Source organism: Hirundo rustica, chromosome 6, assembly GCF_015227805.2.
Source record: "Hirundo rustica isolate bHirRus1 chromosome 6, bHirRus1.pri.v3, whole genome shotgun sequence".
Classification (NCBI taxonomy): domain Eukaryota; kingdom Metazoa; phylum Chordata; class Aves; order Passeriformes; family Hirundinidae; genus Hirundo; species Hirundo rustica.
The window spans coordinates 7,293,468-7,320,617 of record NC_053455.1 but is presented as its reverse complement, the minus strand read 5'-3'; the positions used below and the strand labels follow the sequence as shown (position 1 = coordinate 7,320,617).

Below are 27,150 nucleotides of genomic sequence, written 5' to 3'. Positions count from 1 at the left end.
GGAAAGTCTCCTCCTGCTTATCACATCTATGGCAGTCCAGGAGTTCTTCCTCCAATACCACAGCAGTACAATAAGCCACTATCAAACCATCTATGCAAGAAAGACAAAGAGTAATAATTTGCAACAATCATAGGGGAGTCAGGGAGCCCAATGCTGCCTTTAGATTAAATAAATGAAAACAAGTGTTCAAAAGTAACTTAAAGTCCTTCTCGACAAGCAAGTACTGTTACTTGACTAGACTGACTGCAGATGAAGAAATATGGGTGAGAGTTGTGTTTTGAAGTGGAAGAGAGAACAAGGAAATACTAATTACTGCTTTTTACTTTCTTGTGCATCCTTCCTTACCTGGAACCACAGTGTAGTTCAGGTTGGAATGGATCTTATCAGGTCTCCAGCCCGACCTCCTGCTCCAAGCAGGCTCAGCCACAAGAACAGACCAGGTTGTTCTGGATCTTGAGAGCCTTGATGGATAAAAACTTCAAAACTGCTCTAAACAACCTGTTTCCACTTGGCTGTCCTTATAGTGAAGAACCTTTTCTTGATATCAAGTAGAGACATCCCATTTTAATTAATTACATCCATCGCTGGTAATTTTCCTGCTGCACACTCCTATAAAGAGCCTGGCTCTTTGAGAACATCAGCCTTGTTTAACAGCAGGACACATCACAAGGCATGCTAAAATTTATATTCCACTAGGCTGGAACTGGGGATCAGAGCACTGCCAACCCCTCTCCCCAAAGCCTTTTAGGACCCCACTGCAAAGACCACGACACTGGAGATGACAAGAGACTTAAAAAAACCCCAGCCCTTTCTGAGGATGTGAAAGGCAGCCTTTCACCACAAGGAGATCAAACTTCAGCCAAGCAGGTCTCCAGGTGCAAGGGATGGGATGCTTGGAAAGACGGGAGAAAATCTAAACTTGGCCAAGGCTAGACAGGCTTTGCAGCTTTCCTAAACAAGCCAGGCCTGTCGCTTAGATTGGACTAACAAAAAAGCAAACAAAAGGCCTGATTGCAGACCTCTCTAAGGACTATATTTGCAAGTAAAATGCAGGATCTGAAAATATAAGCAAGTACTTTCCCTGTCAGAGACTGATGACTGGTCGTCCTTCCAACTCCATCAACAAGCAGCACGACTGCTCGGCACAAGGAAGGCACCCGATTTGCAGCAGTGTTCTGGATATTTTCAGTTCGTCTCAGATCATGTTTTGAAGTCCAAATGAATCAGAGGCATTCTGGATCTGACAACACTTTTCAACAGGAGATTTCCAAGACATAAAATGTAATTCACGTGAAGATAAAACACCAAGGTAATTGCCTTTCCAATTTAAAAAAAAAAAAAAAAAAAAAAAAAAAAAAAAAAAAAAAAAACAAACCTTTTTGTCTTTTCCCAAGATGGCAGCAATTTTGAAGCTCCAAAAGTTATTATGAAAATGCAGCAGTTCCCCAGTGGAACAAGACAAACTCCCACATCTCAGTCATCAGCATAAGAGGAAAACTTATACAACTTTTTACGCAGACTGCCATTAACAGTGAAAATTAGTCTCTATTGCTAAGTTTTAGCAGCACAATACTATCCTAAAAAGCACATTACACTGTAGGGGACAGCTTTTTTTAATATATATATTTTTTTAAGTCCCAAAGTAACTCCAGAAAGATAGGAAGAGAGGTTGTACAAGTACAAACCAGAGCCTAAGAGGTCATGCTTAGGATTCCTCTACCCCTTTTTTTTTAAAAAAAAGAAAAGGCTAAACAGATCATCAAGAAAGAAAGAAAAGAAGACAGGTCTTTAAACAAAAGCTGAACTGCAGGTAACAGCAGATTCAGGACATGGTTTAGTGATGAACATGGTGATGGTTCATAGCTGGACTTCGTGATCTTGGGGGTCTTTTCCACCCTTAATGATTGTATGGGGTTTTTTGCCCACAAATGCACTGAAAGCTATTTCAGGGTGTTCAGTAATTCAGTCAGTAGCCTCCATGAAGACAATCTGTAAGGATGTTTCATGTGGTGACTTTCTTACAAAATTCCTGCAGCCAGATGACAAAGAGCCCTGCAGGTCCCTCACCTCCCACTGCAACTGAGCTGCATCAAGAACATTCTGAAGAAAAATCTCAACATTCTCTATTAGTTTCTAAGCAAGAGTTGATGCAGGTCAGCAGTAGTTAATTTTTTAGACTTCAGTTGCGATTTTTTTGGATATAAAATCAACACCTTTCTCATTTCAACAAGAAAATCAGTTGCCTGGACCACTATGATAAATTTTGTACCGATGAGTATGAACAAATTAAATACCCTGGAAAGATAATACCACTGCCACTCCTACTACTGCTCCCAACTCTTCTTCCTTAAGGACATTTATATCCCAACTTCACGACGGGAGAGCAGTCCTTGAAAAAAAGAGGCACTTCAAGGTAAAATAGTACCATTTAATGAACTATTTTCAATAAACTAATTCTTTTTTAAGTACAGGGTTTTTTTGGGCAAAAACTGATCTAAAGCAGAATGTATTGAAATTCTCTGCCTGGGCCACAAATGCTTTGCTACCAAGGTGGTTTGGTTTACTTATTTAATTTTTTTTTGCTTGGTTCGTAGTTGTGGTTTTCTGTTTGGTTTGTGGTTTTGTTTGTGGGGGTTTGTTTGATTTATTTTTTTTTTTTTTTCTTTTAAACAGCCTTAGGGTAGGAGGAAAAAAATATCAAGCTAGAACCTGAAAAACTCATTTATGTATTCTTCAACAGGACTTTCTGGATAGGTAGAGTTAACAATAACATTTAACATTTCTGTTTACTCAGATTCACCTTAAAGAAGCCATAAAATAGAGCTCATCAGAAGATACAGTTAAATGCAGATCAAGATACTGAAATCTTGGGTTTTTCTCTTTCAGGGGTTGATTATTTCCCTACTAGTAATGTATTTCTGTCTCTCCCATCTCCTCAGTTACCCCTCTTTAACCTTTTGTTCCTCAGAAGTCCCATCTCAGCATCTTTTCTGGCTGGAATTCACAGAGGGGAAAAGACAAATCATTCCATCTTTCTTGTCTCTTTCTGCTGACAATACATCTTTCCCTTTTCCTCTTACAGATACAATACCTCTTCTAGTTCACATTGTGACTATTCTTCATATTACTGTGATCATTCTATTTCAAAACCATCACCATGAAAAATTACCCGTGTTTAGAAGGAACCAGACCTCCCATTCTACACTTGTACTGTTTGCTTGTGAGCAATCAAAATAATTCAATCGGAGTTTAGAAAAAGAGAAGAAAGTTACTAAATTTCAGAATTAAAGATTCGTTTGATTATTGCAATTCCAGCAGATTGCTTCAAGCAATAAATAGTCTTCAGAGGGATGCCATTTACCAAGACAGCTGGGAGGACAAAAATAGATGCAAGTAACCTACTCGCATTGTATGTAAAACAGTTGTAACAGAGAGAACGAGGGTAAGACAACATATGTCAGTAGAGTTTTCTATTTCCACAGACAGAGCAAGTTCATATTTCTCTCAAAATACATTTTATAAAACACAGTTCTGAAGTGCACTAATATGTTTACACAGCATTACCTACCAAAAAGGTTATTTCTGTCTTCAACAACTGTTGTTTTAAAAATATGCAGCATCTGACCCCGCGTTACTCAAATTTCCAAACCCAGTGATTTTCCACTGAGAATTTTTAGAGAAAAACTAAAACATCTTAATTAAAAAAGTCAAATTAAAAGAGAGTACAATACCTGAAGAAGGTCGCTGAGGTCAAGTAACATGTCTGTGAAAGAAGTCAAGGAACATACATGCTTCTTGAATGTGACAATATTTCTTAATTTCATTTCATTAGCAAGCCAAAGAAAGGGAAGAAATAAACCCAGGTTAACTGTCAAAGAAACCAAACATGGGTTAGGTGAATTCACCAATTCTGCTAACAGCCAAGACCCAGTTAATTGTTCAGCTGCCCAAATCACCCTGCCAGCATCTGCTGAATTTACTGCTCAGCTTGCCCCCGTGAAGTGATGGTCTCAAGGAACAAGCCAACCACTTGTGTGACCTACAGTACTCACCACATCCTGCAGCCTAAGAAAGACCCAGTGGTAAGGGGGTCCTCTGCTCTGCTCAGAGCCCACCTGCAGTGCTGCATCCAGCACCAGGATCCCAGCACAGGAAGGACACTGAATGCTTGGAGAGGGTCCAGAGGAGGCCACCTAGATGATCAGAGGGATGGAGCAGCTCTGCTATGAGGAAAGGCTGAGATAATTGGGATTGTTCAACCTGGAAAAGAGGCAGCTTCGGGATGATCCAATTGCTGCCTTCTGGTACCTGAAGGGAGCCTGCAAGAAAGATGGAGAAGAGCTTGCAGTGACAGGACAAGGGGGAATAGCTTCAAATTCAGAGTAGGGTTAGATTGGATATTGGGAAGAAATTTGTTAGTGTGAGGGTGGTGAGGCCCTGGCACAGGTTACCCAGAGAAGCTGTGGATGCTCCATCTCTAGAAGTGTTCAAGGCCAGCTTGGATGGGGCTTGGAGTGACCTGGACTAGTGGAAGGTGTCCCTGCACATGGCAGGGGGTGGAATGAGATGATCTTCAAGGTCCCCTCCAACTCAGGTTGTTCTATTGTTCTTTGGTAACTAAAACCAGTAACAGCATCAAGACAGAATACTCTTACTACACTTAAGAATATTAAGCATCCTCAGATGGAAGAGCAAACTAAGAAAACTGAAATAGGTTTCTTTTGTTCTCTTCTATAAGGACCCATCAAAGAGCTGGGAAGGGAAAACTGCTTTGGCTCCTCCCTTCCCCAGCCAAGCAAATCAGCTGTTACCTTTCAGCTTTCACTCCCTTCATGATATCCTGTGCTGCTGCAAAATATTAGGTCACCATCTACTCATTATGGGCACACTTGGAAAACATAATAGTTAAAAACAAGCCAAACCACTACAAGTTTCCCATTAGATTTAAATGAAAGCAAGCACACTTATGAATGCATTGTCTAAACAGCACCAAAAACAGAGAGGGGGGGGGGGAAAATAAAAAAGGCACCTTAAAGCCCAAAGTGCAAAGGTGCCCTTTTACAGTTGTTAATGAGCACATGCCGGATCTCCTATCAGCTACTCAGGTGTGGCCTTACCTGTTGTAAAAAGGTTCTGGTTTTATTGTTTTATTATTAAAAGGAGTGTCAAGGTAAAGTGTGAGAGAAGGGGAGAGAGCGAGGCAGGCAAAGAAACGTATGCAGGGCTGTGTATGTGAGTTTTTGTACGCAGCAATGTGTTAAGAAATCCAGCATTAAATAAAATGCAGAGACATCAGTGTAGTTTGGTGCATACTGTGGTAACATAAATATTAGTGAATGTTCTTCAAGTAAGCCAGAGTAATAGAGAGCACATTTCTCCTAAACATTATCAGCTGTGGAAGGAGAGTAATTCAGATAACGTAATCAGTTTATACATAAACATTTTCCTTGTTAAGAACTTTTATCCTTGAGCATTTCTACCCTTAGTTTGCATTTGAAATTGTATGAATGTACTCCAAATTTGTTACGAAATTTAATATATTATCTTAATATTATTTGGTAGAAATTAATTTCCACATTAAAAACCACAGCATAGCTGGGTAGTTAATTAACTGAAAATTCAGTATGGCTCTGAAAAAAAGATCAAAAATCCATTATAGGTAGTATTATGCAAGACATTACAGTGATCTGAAATTTTAACACAATAAGGAAACTGCTAACAAAAACCATCTGTAAAATACACAGCTTAGAAATCTACACAGAGAAATACTGAATTCAGTGCAGATTTTTTGTAAAAGTGAAAAAAAGCGAAAATTGAAAGACTTTAGCAATGCAATTGCCAAGGAACCATAATAATTGTCAGCTCATCAAACAGATCTAGGAAGAAATCACTATGCCAATTTTGTGTTCAAGAAATATTCCAAGTCTGAAAATGTTGCTAGCTCATTATTGTCTTGAAGTGCTTGATTATTCTACACCCACCCTGAGATACTGTCCCCAATGAGACAAAGCAAAATTGCCACTCATATCTGATAGATCTCACCATGACTTAGGATGAAAAAAAAAACCCCCACAAAAAAAAAGCATCTCATCAGTTACTGAGGCACCAAAGTGAGTAACTGAATGGTCCTAGAGCCTGGCTGCTATCACTGGAGACACGAGGAGTCAGAAAGAGCATCAGTGCCAAATGCTAATTCAGATTTCACGTGAGCCAGAGAGGTGCTTTTCTAATCCAGGCATTTCAGTGAGTCATGAAATCTGTATACCAGAGTATTCTTCAAGCTCCTCAAACTGTTAAATACGCTTTGGTGGAAAATCTAAACTTACTAACACATTACAAATGCTTAGGCTTTATTACTGTAAGGAAAACAACCCCACCTTTTTGTCCAAGAAGAAACAGAGAGCATGGGATGCATTTACAGTGATACAAGATCAGAGCTAAGGAGCTGGGAACTTCACTACCAGGGTTCAGAGAGCCCTGAATCAGTTCAGAGCTACCCTATAGATGCTTTAACACACAGTTCCTTTGCTCCTTAGAGAAGTTAGTTCACATGTCCACCAAAACTGTAAGCAAAGGTCTCAGTAAAAATGTGGCACTTCTGGATTTCATTTAAGGTAGCCTCCAGCAAAATCTCTCCCTGATTACATGTGTAGCTACTACAGCAAAGCAAAAGGGGAAACTTGAGTCATGCAGTAGCACTGGGTTGGCCTTTACTATGAATATTGTGGGCACGATTATCAGCAGGAAGTGGTTGTAAAAACAGGCCCTTGTTTTCAAACTTCTTTTTAGAGCTGGAACAGTCCAGGAGAACATACAACAGCTGAAAACAGCAGATAATACTTAATATGTATTCAAAAATTATACAATCGTAAGATAAATGTTTTCTTTGAGGCTGGAAGAAAACAATGATCATTTCACATATGGAGACTGCTACCCACATGGAAAAAAACTCCTAAAGGGATGGAAAGCTACTGGCAGTGTAGACGGACCCATGCAAATAACAGGGCACAAGGGGACTTAGGTTATAAATGTGCCTAAATTAGAAAAAAATAAATAAATGGAAAAGAAAAAGCATTAACAGTTTTAACTGCTTTTCCTTTGCTATTAATTCTTTAAGCAAGTTTCACCAAGGTATGCAACTGGCTGTCCATCACTAGAAATGTCTAAATGTTTAAATCAAGATGAGATAAGTCTAAAGGCATTATTTCAAAAAATTAAATTCAAGGGAATCCTTTGGCCAACATGATGCAAAAGGTCAGACAGAGTGGCCAAAATGTTCTTTTTCTGCCTTTATAATCCAAAAATCTGTGGATAACATGAGAGCTCCATGATTCATAGCAAGAATGACCTCATTCTCAGCACTAGAGGAAACAAAAGTTCATGAAGAAATGAATAGTACCGGAAACCTAAAACCCAAAATACCAAAACAATCATGCATTTGTACTTCAGAGAGACCTACATTTTACATATTCCAGCAATCCTAAAGTACTTTTACAGCAAAATCCCCCTGGTTTTCAATAATATCATCTAGCCAGACACAAACCTGCCATTTGCAGGAATAAACTGTGCAAGATGCTGTTAAAGTAACAACTATCATTTACAATAAAGTTGTTACCCCTCCTAAAAAAAAAAACATTAAAAAATTAAAATCTTCAGTGTCTGACAATCTACAATAATCAGGAAACCTTCAGATTATTTCATGCTGCTGTTTCAAAATTCTTGCACTGTGCAGGATGTTGTATCTGGGAGACCCAGGCCCATATTAAGAAGCAGGGAGAAGACAAAGGGTCTAGTATTTATTTCAGTTAGTTAATTAGGTTTTGTAAGTTACCCTTGGAGCATTTTTACTTGTTTTTACAAGCTTACTACAAAAGCAGCCATATCATCGAAGGAGGACTAGTGGCAAGGAACTGTGACTGCAAGCCACTCAGCAGAAATTTGACATCCGTAAAAGTCCTGCTGACTGTAATGAAGCGACACCTTATTCAGCTTAAGCGGAAAGGCTTTCTGTTCATCACAAAAACGAAATCCAGATCCCTTAAGTATATAAAATATTTAAACATAATCTCACTTTCTGTACTCAACAGCAGCAATTCAGCTGGTTGCAAATAAAAAAGCAAAGCTTAATAAGAAACCTGTCTGAAAAGCAATCTAAAAAAAAATCTGATTATTAAAACAAAATTTTATCAAGTTCTTAATGGAAAGAAATATTTGTAGTTTCAGTGTCAGGGTTCTGGATAAACTAAACAACAAGTGGGAACTTCCCAGAAGCATTTTCTTTAACAAACACATGGAGATAAGACAAAACCGAGCATGAATACAGAATTGGGATGATATCACGGTGAAAAACTAGTGATAGCATTTGGCTGGCCCAGAACCCAGTTTTCAGCCTTTCAGACTGACACTCAATTCACAATCTTCCCCTTCCATAATTTCATACACTATATGATTTCTGATTATGACTTATGAGGGTTGTACCTCTGCTGCTTTACAAACTTTCACTATTTTAATTAGCCATTAATTAAGACTGACAACGCTAATTGTTTAAAGTAAACATTTCTCTTTCCAATGACACCAGACTAAAACAATTAGAAAATAATACCCAAACTCAATTCTTTTGTAGAAAACTCATTTCTGACAACTCTAATGAAAGCTTTGCCTCAAGGCTGAATCCCCTCAGAGCTGGCTTCCAAAATGTCTTCAGTCTCCATTTTTGCCACTGCAAAGAAGTCCACGTAGCACGAGCCGCACTCGAGTACACAAATGAAAACAGCACTTAACAAATGAAATTGCTAAGCACAAATGCTGTTTTTAGAAAAAGCAATCTTTATTTATGTGTAGATTAATGCATGATAAAAAAGGAACTGCATTTTGGTCTGCGGGGTTTTTTTTCTTCTTTGCACACAGCTGTATGACTGTGTTTCATAAAAGTGTACTGCTCTCGAGTCTGTATTCTAAAATCTCCAATTTGAAAATGAAAAGCAGTGCCCCACTCCTTCCCTAGGTCTGTCAGGGACGTTTCTGCAGCAGTTCTCTTTCAGCATGTGCAGCCTCACCACCTGCATTGCTAAGGCAAAGTCAGCAGCAGTAATTCAGCATCGTGCAAGCAGCAGGCAGATCAAAGAGCAGACAGGCATTTGGGGCTGCATTCAGCCTGCCTGATTCCCTGGCATTAACTGAAGGGGTTACAAGTGGGGCTTTCTGCCTCACCTAAGACCTGAACAGCCTTTGACACCAGTTCTCCCCCACCTGCATCTCCAGCAGCTGCCGACAGATCTGAGCTGCTGCAGACGGGAGGGATACAAAGCCCATGAGCTACATCAACCTTCAGACTCCAACGCACTACACTTCACTCTTACCCAAATTACTGCTCCAGCTTTTCTCAGTAATTGTCTTCAGAGTCACTGCCACTTAGAGGAACATTTTCCAAAACATCCAGGCTGGCGGAATACGCAGCAAGCGTTCAGCACTTCTGAAAACACCGCCCTTGGAGAACGTGGTCTTCAAAGGACTGGGGCTAAGCTGTGCTCCCAGTGTTACTGACTTGAAGTAAAAAACCTGCTTTGTGGGGTGGGGCCAAGTATTTACAGAGTCACATGTAAATTTGTAACACAGTGCAACACAACTGGAAAAAAAAGTAAAAAAATACGTTTCTTGTCTCAGAATGCTTGTACAGTCAACTTGCAATTATACAGGGTATCAAAGGGATAAAATATGCAAAGAATATCCATACTAAGCCCCTGAAAGATTAATCTAGTTAGTATATTTGCTTAGCAAAAAGAAAATTTAAGCATAGAATGAAAATGTAAATATTAATTTAAAAGTTCTGAGAGACATGAGGTTAATCTTCAACTTGAATGATGTGGCCATGTATAAATAACAGTTGGCTATATTCAAACAACAAAAAGTCTCCAAACAAGAAAGAGAGACCCCGTCCCCTGAACAGTAAATTGAACAAGCACTGGTGAGGGAAAACGAGAGGTTGCTAGGAGAAGCAAGGTTTAAGGAAGAACTTAAAAGAAGAGCAGGGCTGGCAGATGAGAATGGGAGAGAGGCAGCAGGAAAGGAGCAAAGCTCAAGCTGCAATGGTAAAAAGAAAGAAGACTAAATTTTAAAATCACTGCAGAAAACACGAGCAGCTATGAAAGTGCACAGTCCAAAAATCTGCACAGAGTGACAATTTGATAACGAAGTGGGCTTTTACAAAGAAACTGTGAAGGAGGACATTGATAGTAAAGATTTAAGCCAATGTAAAGGAGTTCAGTTCTCTCTCTTTTCTGTGTGTACAAAGTCTATAAAGGTTATGACTCTTGTACCGACAGTGAAAGAAAAGTTCCAAAGTCAGAGGGGCAGACTTAGAAGAACTATTCTGAGATGGCTCTCAAGTATTCAGCACAGCAGCAATGCACACATTCGGAAACATGAAGCAGCTGGCCGAGAGAAACAGAAGAAAGTCACTCCCTGCTCAGAGGTGGCAGAGGAAAACCAATAGAATAATGAGCCAGACACTCTGCTTTTTCAGAAAACGCCAAATGCAAGAGTTTAGAAATATGTAAAAATATGAAAAACAAACCAAAAAACCCTGCCATAACTAGCTTGATTACAGTTCATCACCACCCCCGCCCCATGGCTGCTAATTGTGAAGCAACATGGCAAACCAGCCAAAGGAACTGTCTGAAATTAACGGGCTTTTCTTTTCTTTTTTTGTTTGCCTGTTTTCAACTGGATTAACTCCCCAGCTCACATGTAACTGCATAAACACCTGGCCTGATAGGAGGCAGGGGATGGACTGAGGGAGGACTGAGAAAGCAAGGCCAAAGCAAGATAACCTTTTCCTGAGGCTGTGCCAGCTCACAGTGGCTTAAAGCATTCTCCAAAACTAGAGCCTGAGACAATCTCCCCGTCACCCCATCCCACCATCTCAAATTTCTCTTTAATGTTCACACAGTTTTCACCAGCTTGCTCCAAAACACAAAGACCTACCTTATCTGAAAGTGAAGCCTTAAAACAAGTAAGGAGCAAAAACAAGTAAGGAGTTACTGCTTTATAGCAACCCGAAATGTTATAAAACTGATAACACCTCCCTTGTTATAAGTAGAAACACAGTTCCTGTGTGAGAGTTGTCACAGTACCACTCTGGTTTTACCCATAGTAAGCACTCACCTACACTTCTTTAAAAAAGTAGCATTACAGTGCCCAATTAGATCAGAGTGAAAACAAATTCTGTAGACACAGAATGTTTTACATTTCCCATGTCAGAAGCCGAGTGTTACATCTTCGCTTTCATACCCATACTGAGGCAAATGCACTGGTATTAAGTGCTCCTGGGTGAATTATCTCAGCAGACCTTTGCTGAGATGGGAGCATGGCAGCTGTTGTCCCCGCACTGGGACATGCACACAAACTCAGATGCTGCTTTCCTGCCAGGATCGGTGGACATGATTTATCCAGGCATAGGCATGATCTAATATCATACACGTAAAATACTGTCACTCATTTAGCAAAAAAAATATTTCTGAGACTAGAGCCTTCGTTTTAAGAGAAAATATGGCTTCACAAGGAGTGAATTGCATCCTTGCCCTTCCGAGGCTGCTGGCTCCTTAATGGCCTTTGGTGGGAAGTACAACAATGGGATGTGTTGGATTTCCCACTCTCAAAGGCCTTTAAGAGAGCCATCTCTGCATATATCACACAACACAATGACAAACCCTTCTCTATCAGATGCCCACAGGCACACACCCACAGAAACCTTTCATTACCTGAACTGCACCAAAGGGAGCCCTTGTGTTCTGGAAGTGGGCACTACAGGAAAAGCTTTCCTTTCCCCCTAATGGTGTATTCCTGCTGATCAGAAAACCTCACCTGGGCAGGTGGAAGAGCTCTCTGTGTTCTCACCTTCCCTCACACCCACAGCACTCCACTGGGAAAATGTCAGGTGTCATGGCTCCATGGATGGCTGGCTCTCTCTTGGGGCATGGATGGAGCAATGCTCCCACAGAGGTTACCAAACTGTTAATTGCTATTTTTACAGTAATCAAAGTTCCATCAAAGGCATTACAGGAACTCACAGCAACTTCCCCAATCACCTGTGTTTCTTACAGAACTTGAATTCAGCCTGGAGATGGAAACTGGGCTCTCAGGACGAGCTCACCAGCAGGGCTTGAAGTCAGGACACCACCCCACTTTTACAGTGGCTGAACTCCTCAAAGCAGCCTGGTTTAGGTATTATCAATAAAATGAATACAAATACATGAAGCTAAATTGATGCACTGCACTGGTGAGTTGAAAAATCCTCAGCCCCATATTTTCAATTTAAGAAATGCCTACACTAAACCTAAAAAAAGATTCCTGCATGTTCACTGTAGCAGAAAACTACGTAAGTCATAACAGCACTGAGGTATGCTGAATTCGGTTTTAATTACAGAGAGTTGCCGTATGGTTCATAAATAGCAGCATATCCCAGATGAGTTACTAATAAAGCATTTTACCAAATTATATAATAATGCATCTTGCACTTTACAGTACCACTGGAGGAGTGTTCAAGGGAGGTTTATTTGGCAGTAGGAGCATAGAAAACTCAAATTACCTCCTTGGACAGCTACCCAGATGTCTTGGGATATGATAACAGACAGAAGCACTGAGTTAGCACATCTGAATTTACCAACCTGTGGACAAGATGCAATATGCAAACACATCTTCACTTCTACTTCCCAGCAATGCACAAGTGAGAGATTGCCTTTAGCTGTCACTGGCAGGGTAAGAAGATACTTTCTGTTCAGCCCAACTGAGCAGAGCTCAATAAGAACTAAAAAAAAACCCAGAAAGAACTGAAACAGCTTTTCTAACTTTCAAAATACCAAATACCAATTTAAAATACATTTCAGGGCTAGGGACAAGTGATGCATCATACCTTGAAATGAATAAAATTCTCAACAAGACACATTCTTTTCAAGGACCTAATATACTGGATTTTAAAGTTAAAACAAATTTATGTCTCAAAAGGTTGTCTTGTAGAACAAGAATAAATTTGGTCCAACAAGCATAATAGAGCAGGTGGAGGGAGGAGTTTGCATACCTGAGATTTTAAAGGCAGGTAACTTTTCAGAGTTCAATTACTAGAACAAATCTTTGAGGTGATCTATTAAGCAGGGAAAATACAGTCACAGGCATTTGATACACTTTGTATTTTATCTACACAAAAGGATGGGAAACAAATGCTTCCCTTTGGGAATCTATCTTTCCCGAGAAATTGAAAGGCATAACCCAGAGGGACTCTTGGCTGTGCCTCAGGACTATGGATTTCTGTTTCCATTTTTGCCACTGCCCGACAAAAAACATTCCATCCTTTATCATGTTTTTATAAAGAAGGTAACAGTTTCCCTTTCCTTGGTAAAATGCTCCGAAATATCCTGATTATCTTGCTACTGTAATACACGTTTTTGACTCTGGGGTTCCTGAGTCTCCCCAAAAGGTGACAGAAGAAAGCTTTCAAATATATTTCAGCTATAATACCCCAGCAGGTGACTAACTTTATGGGCAACAATTCTTTTTCAGACCAACTCCCTGCCTTTGAAAGACCCGAGCTACATTCTTTCTATGCAAATCCACAAAGAAATTTGTCCCCCTGTGCAAAACATGCAAAAGGGTTTAACAGCTAAAAGACATCCTGAATTTCTTACAATAAAGAGATGCAAGTTATATCACAGATTCAGTCCCTCCTTTCAAGTACGACAGTCCTAATTTTCCTGCTTCTATTATCCAACACACATAGCTAAACACCTTCTGCAATAACTTAAAATCCGTTACTCACTTTAATATTTAATTTGATTTTGCACCAATTTGCTCTAAAATCTCTTTGTAAGTACACATATCAATTTTCAGTGTTAAAAAAAAAAAAAGTGAGCGTCAACAGCTTTGTTATTGGATACACATCTTCATGAAGGGATCATTAAGGATAAAGGAAAACCCTTTACTGGGGTGCGGTGTGTGGGGAGAACAGAGGGTAGGAAGGGGACAGAATAGCCATACTGATATCCTACTGAAAACTCAGGTATTCAGTAAGAAATATGGTACAATTCACTTGTCAAAGATATTGGAATTCTGTTGGTATTACTGTCAATATTTCCGTCACTTAGGTAGGAACTCTCAAAGCATCTCAAGACAAAGTTGCACAGCATCAGTTAGTGAACGCACTTAAGTTAATTTACTTACAAATGGTATTTCTCATATTCTTAAAAGTTAGCAACTTTCATTAAACACCTTTAATCAAGCTGGAAAATAAGGTATTTTCCTGAAGTGTCATTTTAAACTGCTATCCTTTTATTATCTTCTTTTGAATGCTGCAGCAATGGCAAGCACTTATCTCACGTCTCTCTTACAGCACAGAGACTGCTCTGTCATTATCAGTTTTTAAGAAGCTGTAAACTTATCTCAGCGGCTGGAATCCTTCATGAGAGAAAGCAAAAAAAAAAAAGTCAGCAATGCTGTACATATCATCTGCCTCTGGGAAAATAAAAACTGCCAGTGATACGCTGGGAAAGATCTCCTTAGACGCCTTTCACGGCGTCTTGCAGTAGTTTTATTGTAACCCAGCAGTGTGATTTCAAATAACATTATCCAGCACGCTGACGGCGAGCTCCTAAAATACAGCTCTGCTCTGAACAACAACTGAGAATGCTATTGTGAGTCTCATGTTTACAGCTGCTCACTGATTGTGTCATACTTGCAAAGCTTTCAAGAAAAATGATCACTTTTTTCTCACCACTGAGATTTATAAATTCGGCCTAGAATTTTGCTAACAAGCTCAGTGCAATACCAGAACTAGTGCAGATCTTGCTCCTCTTGGAAATGTTAGCTAAAAATTCCAATGTATTTAGCCAATATACTTGGGAAAGTATAGTCTAGTGTCTTAGGAAAATTAAACAGAAAGCAATACGTACAACAGGGCTCCTACATTATGGGAGGCAGCAGTAAGAGGTATAGATGCACACGGGACACAAAACTATCTACATCTTGATGAGCAAGTCATTTTGCTTCCCTTCTATGCCTCAGTTTCTCTAATCAGATAAAAATACTGACCTTCTCCATGAAACACTCTGAATTCCACACCTCTAGCAACAGGACTGTCAGCTGGGAGGAGGCAAACTGGAATTACTGTCCTATTGCCACAACTGTTTATGCATTAGAGAGTAATATATAATTAATATATTTGTAAGAAAGTAAACACACAGGAGTAACCTTAGAGAAAGAAGCTGAACTAGGCTCTTTAAGCTTGGCCATTCACCTACAAGAGATTCCGCTTGCTTGCCTTTCTCCTGGCCTCACAATTCTCAGATTGCACAGCAACAACAGCTTCAAAAGGAGAATGGGCGGTGTTCGGCCCTGACTCCCCTCTCAGCTTTTAACTCCCCTTACAGAAGTGAATCTGGGGTTTGTGCAAGCCAGGAACAGGCTTTAGTCACCAGTGCTTTAAAAAAAACTGAAATTAAATCACTGAGCACCTGCTGTGTTGCCCATCAGAAGACAGAGAGCTCCAGACTCTGAGCAAAGAGAAAGTCTCCATGCAGAGCACCAGCCAAAAAACCCGCTCTGTGCACAGACACAGCTCAGCTGTACCCCTGTGCAAAGTGTCACCTACCCATCAGTTTTACACAGCCCCCAACCAACACCAGCTCAGGCACACTGGCACTGCAATGGAAGCTGCTCTCTGTGACTTCAGCAAAGCTGAACACGTGGTCTGCCACGTTCTTAAAGCCAAGTCGTTGAGACACCATGGCCTGGCCTGCTGGCCTAGGCAAGCATTAAATTGGCTGGACTGCCAGGTTTGAAGGGCTGGGATTAATAGTACAAAGTCCAATTAGCAGACAGCTGCTGCAGGCATCCCTCGGGGACAATGCTGTCTCCATTAGCAGTGAGACAGGGAGGCAGAGGCACCCCAGGCAGGTGTGCAGATGGCACCAAGCTGGGCGAGCAGTCCTGCAGCAGAGCCTGGGGCTCCACTCAGAGGGATCTTAGCAGGCTGGAGAACTGAGCTGACAGGAGCTGCATCTGCCCTTCAACTTCCTAAAAAGCCTCACATGCAAAGACAGAGTGACCCTTCGCTACAGGACGGGCTGGGGCTGCCCAGGGAAGGTACAGCTGGCACAAAGGAGCTGGCGTCCCCACAGAAACGCTGAGCAGCAGCCAGCAGTGGGCTCTGGCATTGAGAAAGTCCAAAGAGGTATTGAGTTATGTTAGCAAAAGAGCAGCCAGCAGTCCAGGGAGGTGGATATTCCCCGCTATTGACTACCAGTGAGGCTGAACCCGGAGAGCCTTGGTCAGATCTGGGTTCTGAAGTAAAACATCAGAGTGACACTGACATGGCTGAGGGGCTGGAACAAGTAATTTACAAGGAAAAGCTGAGAGAACCAAGCTTGTCAGCCTGGTTTTAGGGCACACCTAACACTGGCTGCCTAATGAGAGGGTACAGAGAATACAGAGCCAAATTCTTCTCAGAAGCAAAGAGTAGCAAGAAAAAATCTGTTTACATATTTGGAAAAAAAAACCTTTGGCGTGACAGTAGTAATGCCCAGAGAGAACATGATATGTCCATTGCTAAAGACAATCAACATTCAACCAGAGCAGGGCTTAAGGAACCTACTGAGGATGCATGCAGGGAATGGAGAAATTACTTCCATAGGCCCCTTCTAATCGAAATTATTCTACAATCCTGCATAGGGCACAGGCTTTTCTACAAATTTCATAACCTTCAGATACTTTACCTTTAAAAACATTTCCCTGACTGCTGTAGAACAGTGGAAAACACACTGTATTGTCTTTCATCCTACCCTAGAGTCTGTCAGTAGGAAGGACTGTTGCAATGAAACTCTTCTGTCAATCTTTATTTTGAAATTTCTTTTTTTGATGTTGCCCTCATGTTGTGGATACCACCTCTCAGCCAATGTTCCCGGCTCCTGATGGTGCTCCCAAACTCTCCAGCTGAAACAGGAGGAAAGTGATCAGTTCACAGCTCTGCTGGGAGGGCTGCCAACAATATCAGCACAAATCAAGGACTGGAGCATTCTCTTGTTTCACCATTGAAAGACTTTGAGAAACAGCTGAGACACTGAAGCCACCCATTCAAAGTCTGAGGAATGACAACAGCAGCAGTCGATACTTGAGTTGCTTTCCTCTGCCACAGGGAGAGTTCAGAGTGAAGGTGAATGATAATAAATATGAAACTGAACATTGACAAAAAGTATTTTTCAACTGGAAAACTATAATCTGAATATGCACTGGAAATAATTATTGGCAATGAACTGGGTCCTCCCAGATGTGACAAGAATGCAGTGAACTGGGAGTCTCTCAGAGACAGCAGCACAGATGCAGTCCATCTGGTGCATCCTCTAGAAGACTGATCCTTTAAGGACACAAAGTTTTCAAAGGGAAAATTCAGCTTAGATTCTGCAGAAGTTAAAAGCACTCACGTGGGAAAACCAAACTTTGAACTCCAGATAAGTGTGAATTGTAAGTTCTCTGATCCTAGGTACCAAGTGAGAGGCAGCGGCTGAAACAGCCCCATGTCTCTTTAAAAGAAGACTTCCTCAGTAATGACTAAAAATTACTTTGCATTTCTTTCCTCATTTCCCTGGAGATCAAGGATGGATGGTCCACTGGTGATTTCAATAGCAAATTTCAAAAGAAATAGTCTCAATTTAGACAGTCCAGCTCTTTTGCCCAGAAGCGAGAGTCACAGAAAATCATCTATAATCTCACAGCCTTCAGAGCTGGATAGGCAGAACTGCATGACTCTGAAGCCATGGATTCATTAAGGAATGAAAATAAGTGTATTTTTAATGCAAGTGAACTAGAATGGGGCAAAATGCCTTGCAAAGGGAGGGCACAGTGGTCCTTTCTCAGAAACAGGCAGGTTCAGGTCACCTCTCAAATCTTCTGCAGTCTAACTTGAACCACCAGCTCCTTGTCTGCCCCAGAGCTGTGCCACACATTACAGCCCCTGAAATGACAAAACCAACTTTGTTTTCCCTTGGAAGCTGCAAGGCCAATACAGGCACAATAAAATGTTTAAAAGATCAACTGCAGAGGGAAAAATATTCTAAAACAGAGAAGGTGAGAATTTCTCCTTACAATAAGACAGAGGCAATGTTCAGATTTCTGTTTTTTATGTAATAAGGGATTTTCCATTTTGCTTAGTACACGTCATGTTGCTGAATATACATTTATACTGCATAGTTTTCTCTCCATATTAAAAATACCATAACCTAGTAGAAGTTATATGCTATTTTTTGCCTACACTAAAAGGCTGCTTTTTTCAGTCTATATTATCTCCCCTCTTTCAAAATTTGCTTTTCATTATGACATATAACAACATAAAATATATGGTTCACTATTCCTCCTTGCTTATTAACACAAAAGGAATCTGAAGAGCACTCAGATTTCTACTCCCTGCCAAGGCATAAGGCAAGATTTTATTTTTGGGAGCCAAGCTGCTCCTTCATTGACGAAACAGCAATATATCTCCATTTAAAAAAATACTGATTAGCAAATCTGATAGCACTTTACTAACACACGCAGTCAAAACATCACTGAGACTACTGCATTTCTCCCAAACTGGAAGGATGCTGAAAACTTAAACGATTCACTTACAGCTGATCTGAGAGCTCTGCAATTTATGTTTTATTGTCAAATGTTTAAAGGATTAAATCTAAATAAAATACACAATGCATAAGCTTCAAAGCACACGTTATCTTTAACATCTTATTTCCAATTAGCAAGTCAAAATAAAGAAGACTTGGGGAACATCTGGCTTCAAAAGAAAAGCTCTGGAAGAAATCAAGATTTTGGTTCTTTTGGGCCTCATTTAAGGCTGCTATTTTCCCAGGCTCTTGAAACTGGATAAGATGGAAAGATTATTCTCTCTCGCAAAGAGGGGAAAATAGCAGACATACCACCATGTGATTGAGTGTTACATCATTCATACTTACAACAATACTGAGCCAGTCTGGCAGTTGAACTGAAAAGACATTTTCTTTTGCCTTCGAGGAAGGACATGGACTTGCCGTAAAGGCAGACGAACAGGGAAAAGTTAGAAAAGGCTCAGCTCACCATTGTACTTGGCAGGAATTACAAAATGCTGAAATGTTTCATTGAGAAGCAGTTCCAGAATGAAGTTTGTGTATGAAAACTACACCGTGCAAACAAAATCCTAGTGGCAAACATCTGAAGGAAAGAAGACAACTCTTGAGAAGAACCTTTACCCGTTTTTAAAAGGCTTATACTTTACTAGGATGTAAGAAATCATTATCAAGACCACTTTCAAGATATGAGGCCGGGTCAGGTGTGAGAATGAATCCTGTTTTTACAAAACAAATTTGACAGGTAATATTATTTCTCTGACATACCTTCTCTTTGTTCATAAGACAGCAAAAACTGCAAGACAGAAAAAGCTGCATAAGACTTAAGAACAGGATGAAAGTGGACACAGTTTGGGAAAACCTCAAGCTGAAATATTTGCAGATAGCAAGCACAGAAGAGCTTATAGGTCTCAAAGCACTGGCTTTTGTTCACCTTATTTTGCATTACTGATCTTAATTAATCTAATAAAATGACTTTGTGTTCTGAGGCAGCATTCTTACCGCATTAAAATTCAAATACACAATCTTTTATTTTAATGAAAGAAAGCATTTAATTTTCTAATTGACTTTTCAAGTATTAAAATGCATAAAATATTAGTGATGACTACAAGCAGGAATATTTTTCAGTGACTGAATCAAAAATATCAACCCTAATTGATCATGTTTGCTATCAGGATTTATTTAAACAAAGCATCAGGTAATGCTTTTGCCCTTTTTTTTCTTTCCCCCCCATTAAGAGGGGTGTGGCCATGCAGGGAAGGAAGGGGATACGGCTCCTCATCCCACCCCACATCCAGCACATCCTCTCACAAAAGCAAGAATGTGCTGCACAATGACCAGCTGTACCCCACTGTTTTTGTTTAGCTGGTGTTAGCAACATATTAGCTCCCATCAGGTCAAAACACCACCCAGTTGTAATTCTGGTTTTGCTGACATAAGCCCCAAAATTCAGATGCAGAGATAAACCGTATTAAGCTGAGAGCCAACCTAATTATTTCCTCTTTCAAACAAGCTTTAAGAAGATTGTTAAATATTTATTTTCACAAGCATGCAAGGATCACTGAAGGTCAAAAACATCAGAGGTGTGATCCCTCCCTTATCAGCCCTCCTTTGTATTTATTTCCCTGGAAGGAGGCCTCCTGCCATCACACTTCCCTCCCCTCATCCATCACCCAGAACTCATCCTGACGTTGTTCCCGTGGTTATCCCCCATTTCCTCTGCCACCACCTCTCAGTTTCACCCCCTCTCAGTGCTGCCAGTGAGGGCTGTCCCTTGTATTTCCACTTCAGAATTACTGATGCCTTTGTATCTCCCCTGCTTCTGGTTCTTCCCTTGTTTCACCTTTACCATGAGAATGTCTCATCGGTTCAGACACCCCAAACTGGAGCCTAATTACTATGAGGACAGCCCTCGCAATTCACTTCATTAATTATTATTTTTATGCATGCAATGACAGACCAGTATTGCACACATTAAAAATCTGGCTCAGATGATTCTGCTTTAAGTACTTCTGGGTTACACAAGGCCTGACATGGGGAGGGAGCACAGGGTTGCCAAACACTTCTCCTACCTACACATCATGTAATTCAAGCCCACAGCGACAAAGGCTTCAGTGAACCTACTCCAGAAGCCTGTCCCTTCATTTCAAAAGCAACAGTGATTCTTGTTTGTCCCAACACAGGAGGGTATGATGGGCAAGGGCAAAGGACCTCCAGAAATAAAACAACGTAGGTGTAGCAGCTCTCCTGACTGCAAAACCCAAGGTTTTCAGCAGTCACAGAGCATCCTGAGTTCAAAAGGACCCACAAGAATCATCAAAGTCCAGCTCCTGACCCCGCACAGGGCACCTCAAGCATTGTCCAAATGTTTCTTGAGCTCTGTCAGGTTTTGTGCTGTGATCACTTCCCTGGGGAGCTGTTCCAGTGCCCAGCCACTCTCTGGGTGAAGAACCTTTTCCTGATATCTAACCCAAACCTCCCCTGACACAGCTTCAGGCCATTCCCTCGGCTCCTGTCACCGATCACCACAGAAAAGACATCGGTGTCTGCCCCTCCTCTTCCTCCCATGAGGAAGTCATAGGCTGCAATAAGGTCTCCCCTCTGCCTCCTCTTTTCCAGGCTGAACAACCCACAAGAGCTCAGCTGCCCCTCGTATGGCCTCCCCTCACGGTCCTTCACCATCCTCGTGACCCTCCTTGGGACACTCGAACAACTTAATGTCTTTTTGATACCGTGGTGCCCAAAACTGCACCCAGGACTGGAGCTGAGGCCACCCCAGTGCTGTGCTTTGGGAAAAAAACTGCCCAGAGAGAGACTTGAAACGCACTGCTCTGTAAAGCAATAAAGTACTTCTGCCAACAGATTTCAACAGAGTATTATTTTGACCTCTACTGTTCAAAATTTCCCTTAAATGAGGAAAACAAAGCTATCAACACCAGCCAAAATCTGTAATCTTGATAGGCCATCTTGTGACCCTGTCCCCCTCTCCATCTCTGCAGATGGTTTGTTTAATGCTGCATTATGGAAAAGCTGACAATTTGAGCCACCTGCTGTGCACCAACATCCTGAAAGGAAAAAAGTTGGTCACCTCTCTACACAAAAGCTGGTGAGAATTTCATCAGTGAATTTAATGGGGCATGATCAGGTCTCCCCTTGGCAGGACCAAAGGTCAAGCTCTATTTCATCCAGAGTTAGTAACAAGTGAACAGCAAATTTTCAGAGTGTGCAGTTCTTAAACAAAACATTAGCCTGAGCACACACATATGCGTGCAAAATTGCAGTCCTCCTGCTTCTTTTGGATGATATATTTAGAAATCCTATTAGCTGGAGAGATCAACATTCTTATCTGAATTTCCAGGATGCTGTAACATGCAAAATTAGAGCAGCTCTCTTAAGTGGGTCAATTATCACTACTGCACTTACAGCAGCTTTTCCCCTCCCTCCCTGCAGCATCCGTAATGGGCATTTAGCACAAGGATTTAAACAGTCAGATGTTGAGTTGACACACGCCACAATGTAAAGTTCCATTGCCCTTTTATATTTTCAGAATCTTAAAGGAACAAAGGAAATCACCCAAGTACAGAATCTCCACATTAAAATTGCAGCCTCCCAGCAGAAAGCTCCCATGACTCCCAGAGCAGGGCACCCTGCAGGATAATTCCAGTCAGCAATCACGCTCACTGTTTTCCTGCCACATCTGACTCAGGCACAAGTAAGGTTTATGGCTTTCCCTTCCAAAAACAAGAGGAGGACCTGAGGGCCACTAACCGTGTCTCCAGCCCTGTCCCCCAGGGTGCAGGGCCACACAACCAGTTTGAAAGGCTTCAGGTTATTTTGTCCTCAAGGAGTTCTCTTTAAAAAACACTGCAAGCCATCGGACACAAGTGGAGAAATTCAAGTACCCAGCACCACTTCGGTGGCCACAAAGACATCCAGAGGACCTAGGAAACACAGGCTCTGCTGCAACACAGCTGGAGGCCAGGTGAGATACCTGAGAGGCTCCTTCTGCCTCACTGTCCCACTGCTGCCCACCCCTGAGCAGCCCTGGCAGGAAGGGGATGCAGCAGGGAAGAGGACCCACAGTGGAATATAAAATGTCAATGAGCACATGGAAAGGAAAATTTTACTTTCCCACCAGCTGGAAACATGAAACACGTCATTCTCTCAGCACCACACTTGCTTTATACATACCTCTTTATAGGGAAAAAAATGTGTGAGGCAGCACTGCAAGTGAAAGAGGATGTGATTCTCCTCCATTCCATGGAAAAGCAGACTGGATATGCAGGCTTCAGGTCATGAGCCCTGCTGTTGAAATTCAACAGGTCCAGCCCTGGCTGGAGGAGAGAGTGATGGGGAGAAATTAAGGTGCAGAAATTAAATTTCTATTGCTGTCCCCGGCTGCCCTCTTCCCTACATCTCCGGCATTTTCTCGTGTGCTACTAAATAGGAATGATCACAAAAGCCAAGCATTACCAAACACCCAACTCTTTGGAAATCTATGCAAATGACATGGGGCAACAACAGTCACACCCCATTTAAGGCAGCAATTTTTTCTTAATAGATGAAACTCTTCCAGCTAAAATCCATCCGCTCAAAAACACGGCAATTTTAAAACTTCATTTTGAAATTAAGTGAACAAGGCTTTTGCAAGCCTTCAAGTCCAAGCAAATGCTTCATTAGGAAACATTTCTTCACCAAGAATGTGGTCAAACACTGGAACAGGCTTCCTAGAGAGGTGGTTGAAGCCCTCAGGCTGTCAGTGCTTAAGAAGCATTTGGAAAATGCCCCTAACAACACGGTATAGCTTTTGGTCAGCTCTGAATTGGTCAAGCAGTTGGACTGGATGATCAGTGTAGGTCAGTTCCAACTGAAAATATTCTGTTCAACTTACTATGAAGTAAGTTCCTGGCGTCTTTTACCAATGAAGTAATTTGCCTCAGTAAATATTATATGTATTTTAACTGTGCAATTTAAAATCCATTTTAATTCTTTTATGTCCTTGTCACACTCCACACTTGAACAAAACACATTTTCAATGCAAGAGCAGTTAATAAAAAAAAAAAAGTAAAAGGTCAGTTACTAAAAAGAATGTCCTTAACCAGAGAGAAATAGAAACTGGTTTTATTAACCTCCCTAACCACAGCTTTAAAATTTCTTGATTAAAGCCTTATTTCAAAAGTTAACTTTTTAATCAGGAACGCTAGGGTCTGCTGGCTCCAGGAAGTTTTAGTAGAGGTCAAAAGATTGCTGGAGATCTAATTTTTCCTTTCTAATAAAAAGGGAAGTCTTGCCCTTTTCCTTGCAAAGCCAGACCTTGAAGTGTTAGTAGAGAAACAAAGAATGTATCCATCAAAGGTTCTCATGGCGAGGCTGCACAAAGCTCCCCAAGACAGCATGGAGCTGCCAGAGCTGCTAATGCTCAAGAGAGAATTAGCTGAACTCCTCTTGCAAAGGCCAACATGGCAGAAAAGCCCAGTAGCTGCTGCCTTGACCAAGGATTAAAGAGGCCAGTTCCTTACTCCGTGACAGATTTTCTGGGTAACTCTGGATGTGTCACTTAGCCTCAGTTCTGCACCTGGAAATGAAGATAAATACTCCCAACTTCCCTTTCTGTGACATGAAAATAAACACATTAAACCAGGAGACTTTCAAATAGCTTGGCAATAAAGCACAAGTACTGCAGACAGATAGGAAATAACAAAGTGCTGCCCCATTCAGCTGCCCAGCTTTTTCCCAAACCCTTCTTGCCTGCTGGGATCCGACAATGCCTTCGTGATCTTCCCTCAAACAAAAGGGAGGTTCACAGGGCAGAGGAAGCCAGGGAGGAAAAGCTCCTTGTGCTTTCCCACCCAGCTCAAGTTTACGTCTGAAAGACTTCAAGGTACCGAACGTTCTCCTGACAGCCTCTGCTCCCAACGCCCAAACTGAAAAGGTTCTTTTTCTTACACATTAATCAGAAATGTTCTTTTGCAAATAACTCAGGAGGGAGGTCTCACTTGGCTGCCTCGGCCTGACCTCAGGAGGATCCCACCTATGACCTCTTACCAAAAAAAACCACCTAAGACCCCCAAAATAACTCAACCTCAGTCTCAGAGGCTGCCCAGCTCAAAGCCCCCCATCATCAAGACTGATCAGCCTTACTGGAAGAAGAAAAACCTGCCCTGAATTTACCTTCAGAGGCAAACAGAGGGATATTTACCCAAGGTAACTGGTGAGGGAACTTTGCAGGGATTCTTCTCAGGCAGAAAAGCTTTTATTTACAATGCTCTGACAATACAGGATTTGGTTTACAACTAAGGGTGCATTTTTCAGAGAGCTTCAAAGGAAAAGAATAAATAAATAGTATAAAAAAGGTGCATGTGTGTGGGATAAAAAATATTTACCACGTAAAACGTTGCTTTAGAAGACTCCAAGTGGTAGCATTGGAAAATATTACACAAAAAGAGTGGACAGCTGTACAGTTTTTCAAACCGTTGTGTACAGTAACAGGATTACAAACAGAATTAACTGTGCCTTGATTAAAACAAACTGATATCCCACCTGGAAAATCCCGGCCAGGCTGTCATTGTTCCTCAGTGACCCTGGGGCAGCCACAGGTTACAGCTGAGCCCATAAGTCACTCAAACACTCAGCCTGGCTCTTCCCAAGTTCTCTCTCTCTTGGGAATGGCGAGACCAGCTAAAATGCCCTTTGTTTCCATTCTAACATGCAGGGGTGGAAAAGCTGTTCAAAACATTAAAGAGAAACAACTGAGGGCTGTTACTATTCCAAGAAACAAATTAAAAGCCGGAGTCTGAACTGCCCGGAGCGCTGGCAGTGCCAGACAAAGTCAGACGTCACTGGAAACGCTGAGCATCACCCAGTCCCTGGGAGGGGAACAACAGCTTCCACCACACCTGAGGGTTTAAAAACCACTGTCTCATTCAGATGTATTTTTTGCATTGTATCTTTACTTCTCACACTGATAATACAGACACATGGACACATTTTATAAAGAGAATAATAAATTGAAGTTTTTATAGGCAACTCATCAGAAGGATGAAACACCTCCCAGATCCAGCTAATAGTTAGCAAGCTGTTTTCCCTGGAAAACATTAACACTGACAAGCAATAAAGGCAGGCAAATGAAAAGCTATGCAAAAGTGGCTGCATTGTCAGGGTTTGTGTCACATAACCTAACAAAAGCCATAAACTGATGTAAAATCAATTCACATCTCCGATAATATGGACAAAACTTTCCAAAGGATTACAAACAAAAGCTGCTCTTCACATAAAGAAAATTGTATTTTCTCCTTAAGTTATGGAACTATTTTTTCTTCAGGTCAAAAAAATTTGAGTTACCAGAATATTTTGCATTTTTGCATTAATTAAATAATGCATAAGAACCAAGGAGAACATAATGTTTTCCTATTTCAGGCCGAGGTTTATTCAGGCATAATTCAGACTTCACTAGTAGACTTGGCTACAGTATTCTTCACATTTTCACCGAGGCTGGCTGGCGACATGTACATTATGAAAAAAAGAAGAATAAGCAGATAACCATGTCAGATAAATACATTCCACTCCCTCAAACTGAACTCGCAGAACAATTAAATTCTCTCTTCCCTCTCCAAATGCTTCCCACTCCTTTGATTCTGCCACAAGAACACAAGGTTTATTGTCACTTCAGTCCCTTACTACATCTCCCTGTACCTCCCCAGGCATTTTTGCTCCTTCTACCACGTAACTCTTTAAGAAATGTGATGTCTTCTACTGCTAACAATATTCTGTTTCCAGGTAACATCTCTTTCCTCCACAACTCCCAAGTCACTCAGGTAACTCATTTGGGCCACCCAAAATTAGTGAGCTGCCTCTCAGTTCTGAGGATGCTGCCGCCCTTCGCTACTTTTTCCATGTCACCTCTTTCCTCTAAAATACTTTCACCAATCCTCAGCCTTTAACTTCCTTTGCTAAATTTCTCCCACATTTCTTTGTTAAAATTCTAGAATGAACAATGAACACTTCAAACTCAGGAACTCGGCTGAGCAGTGTATTTAAATATGCTGAAGTGTTAAAAATACTGCACTTCCTTTGTACAGAATTACTCAGTGTACTGCTCCTCTTTCCGAGCCCTCCTCGGCACCTTCTCCACAAGACCAAAAACCAATGGCAAGTTTATTACCCTGAATATGGAATTTAATTCTTGTTAAAGCATTTTGTCACGTGGCCATCCTCTCTACACCTGCTCTTGGCCCCTCTGCTCCAAAGGGGAACACCCCAGCCTCCTGTGGCCCAGGTCTGTATTGCCAGATTTAATCTGGAAACAAGTATAACATGCTGATAATGATCATAATAATTAATCTACGGAGCCTTGAACATATTCTAATTTCAAAGGTCAGCAATTTGCACCCGTAGCCCTGGGGTTTTCAAGTTTCTCATGAAAGGAAAAGATACCACAAAAGGAATTTGTATTTCAGTGTTGAGAGTCCATAATTTATTTGGGTTTTGTTTTTTAAACTACACTGGATTTTAAGTAGTA

General features: G+C 41.1%; 1 protein-coding gene across 2 annotated transcripts in view; it reads right to left on the bottom strand.

Moving 5' to 3' along the window:
- The window catches only part of BRF1 (BRF1 RNA polymerase III transcription initiation factor subunit), a 171,875-nt gene that overhangs the window by 99,578 nt on the left and 45,147 nt on the right, over nucleotides 1-27,150 (bottom strand). For both annotated transcript variants that reach the window (XM_040066096.2, XM_040066097.1), the window contains one exon: nucleotides 3,732-3,763. In XM_040066096.2, coding sequence (XP_039922030.1) covers nucleotides 3,732-3,763 — 32 coding nt within the window. The remainder of the gene's footprint in view (nucleotides 1-3,731; nucleotides 3,764-27,150) is intronic.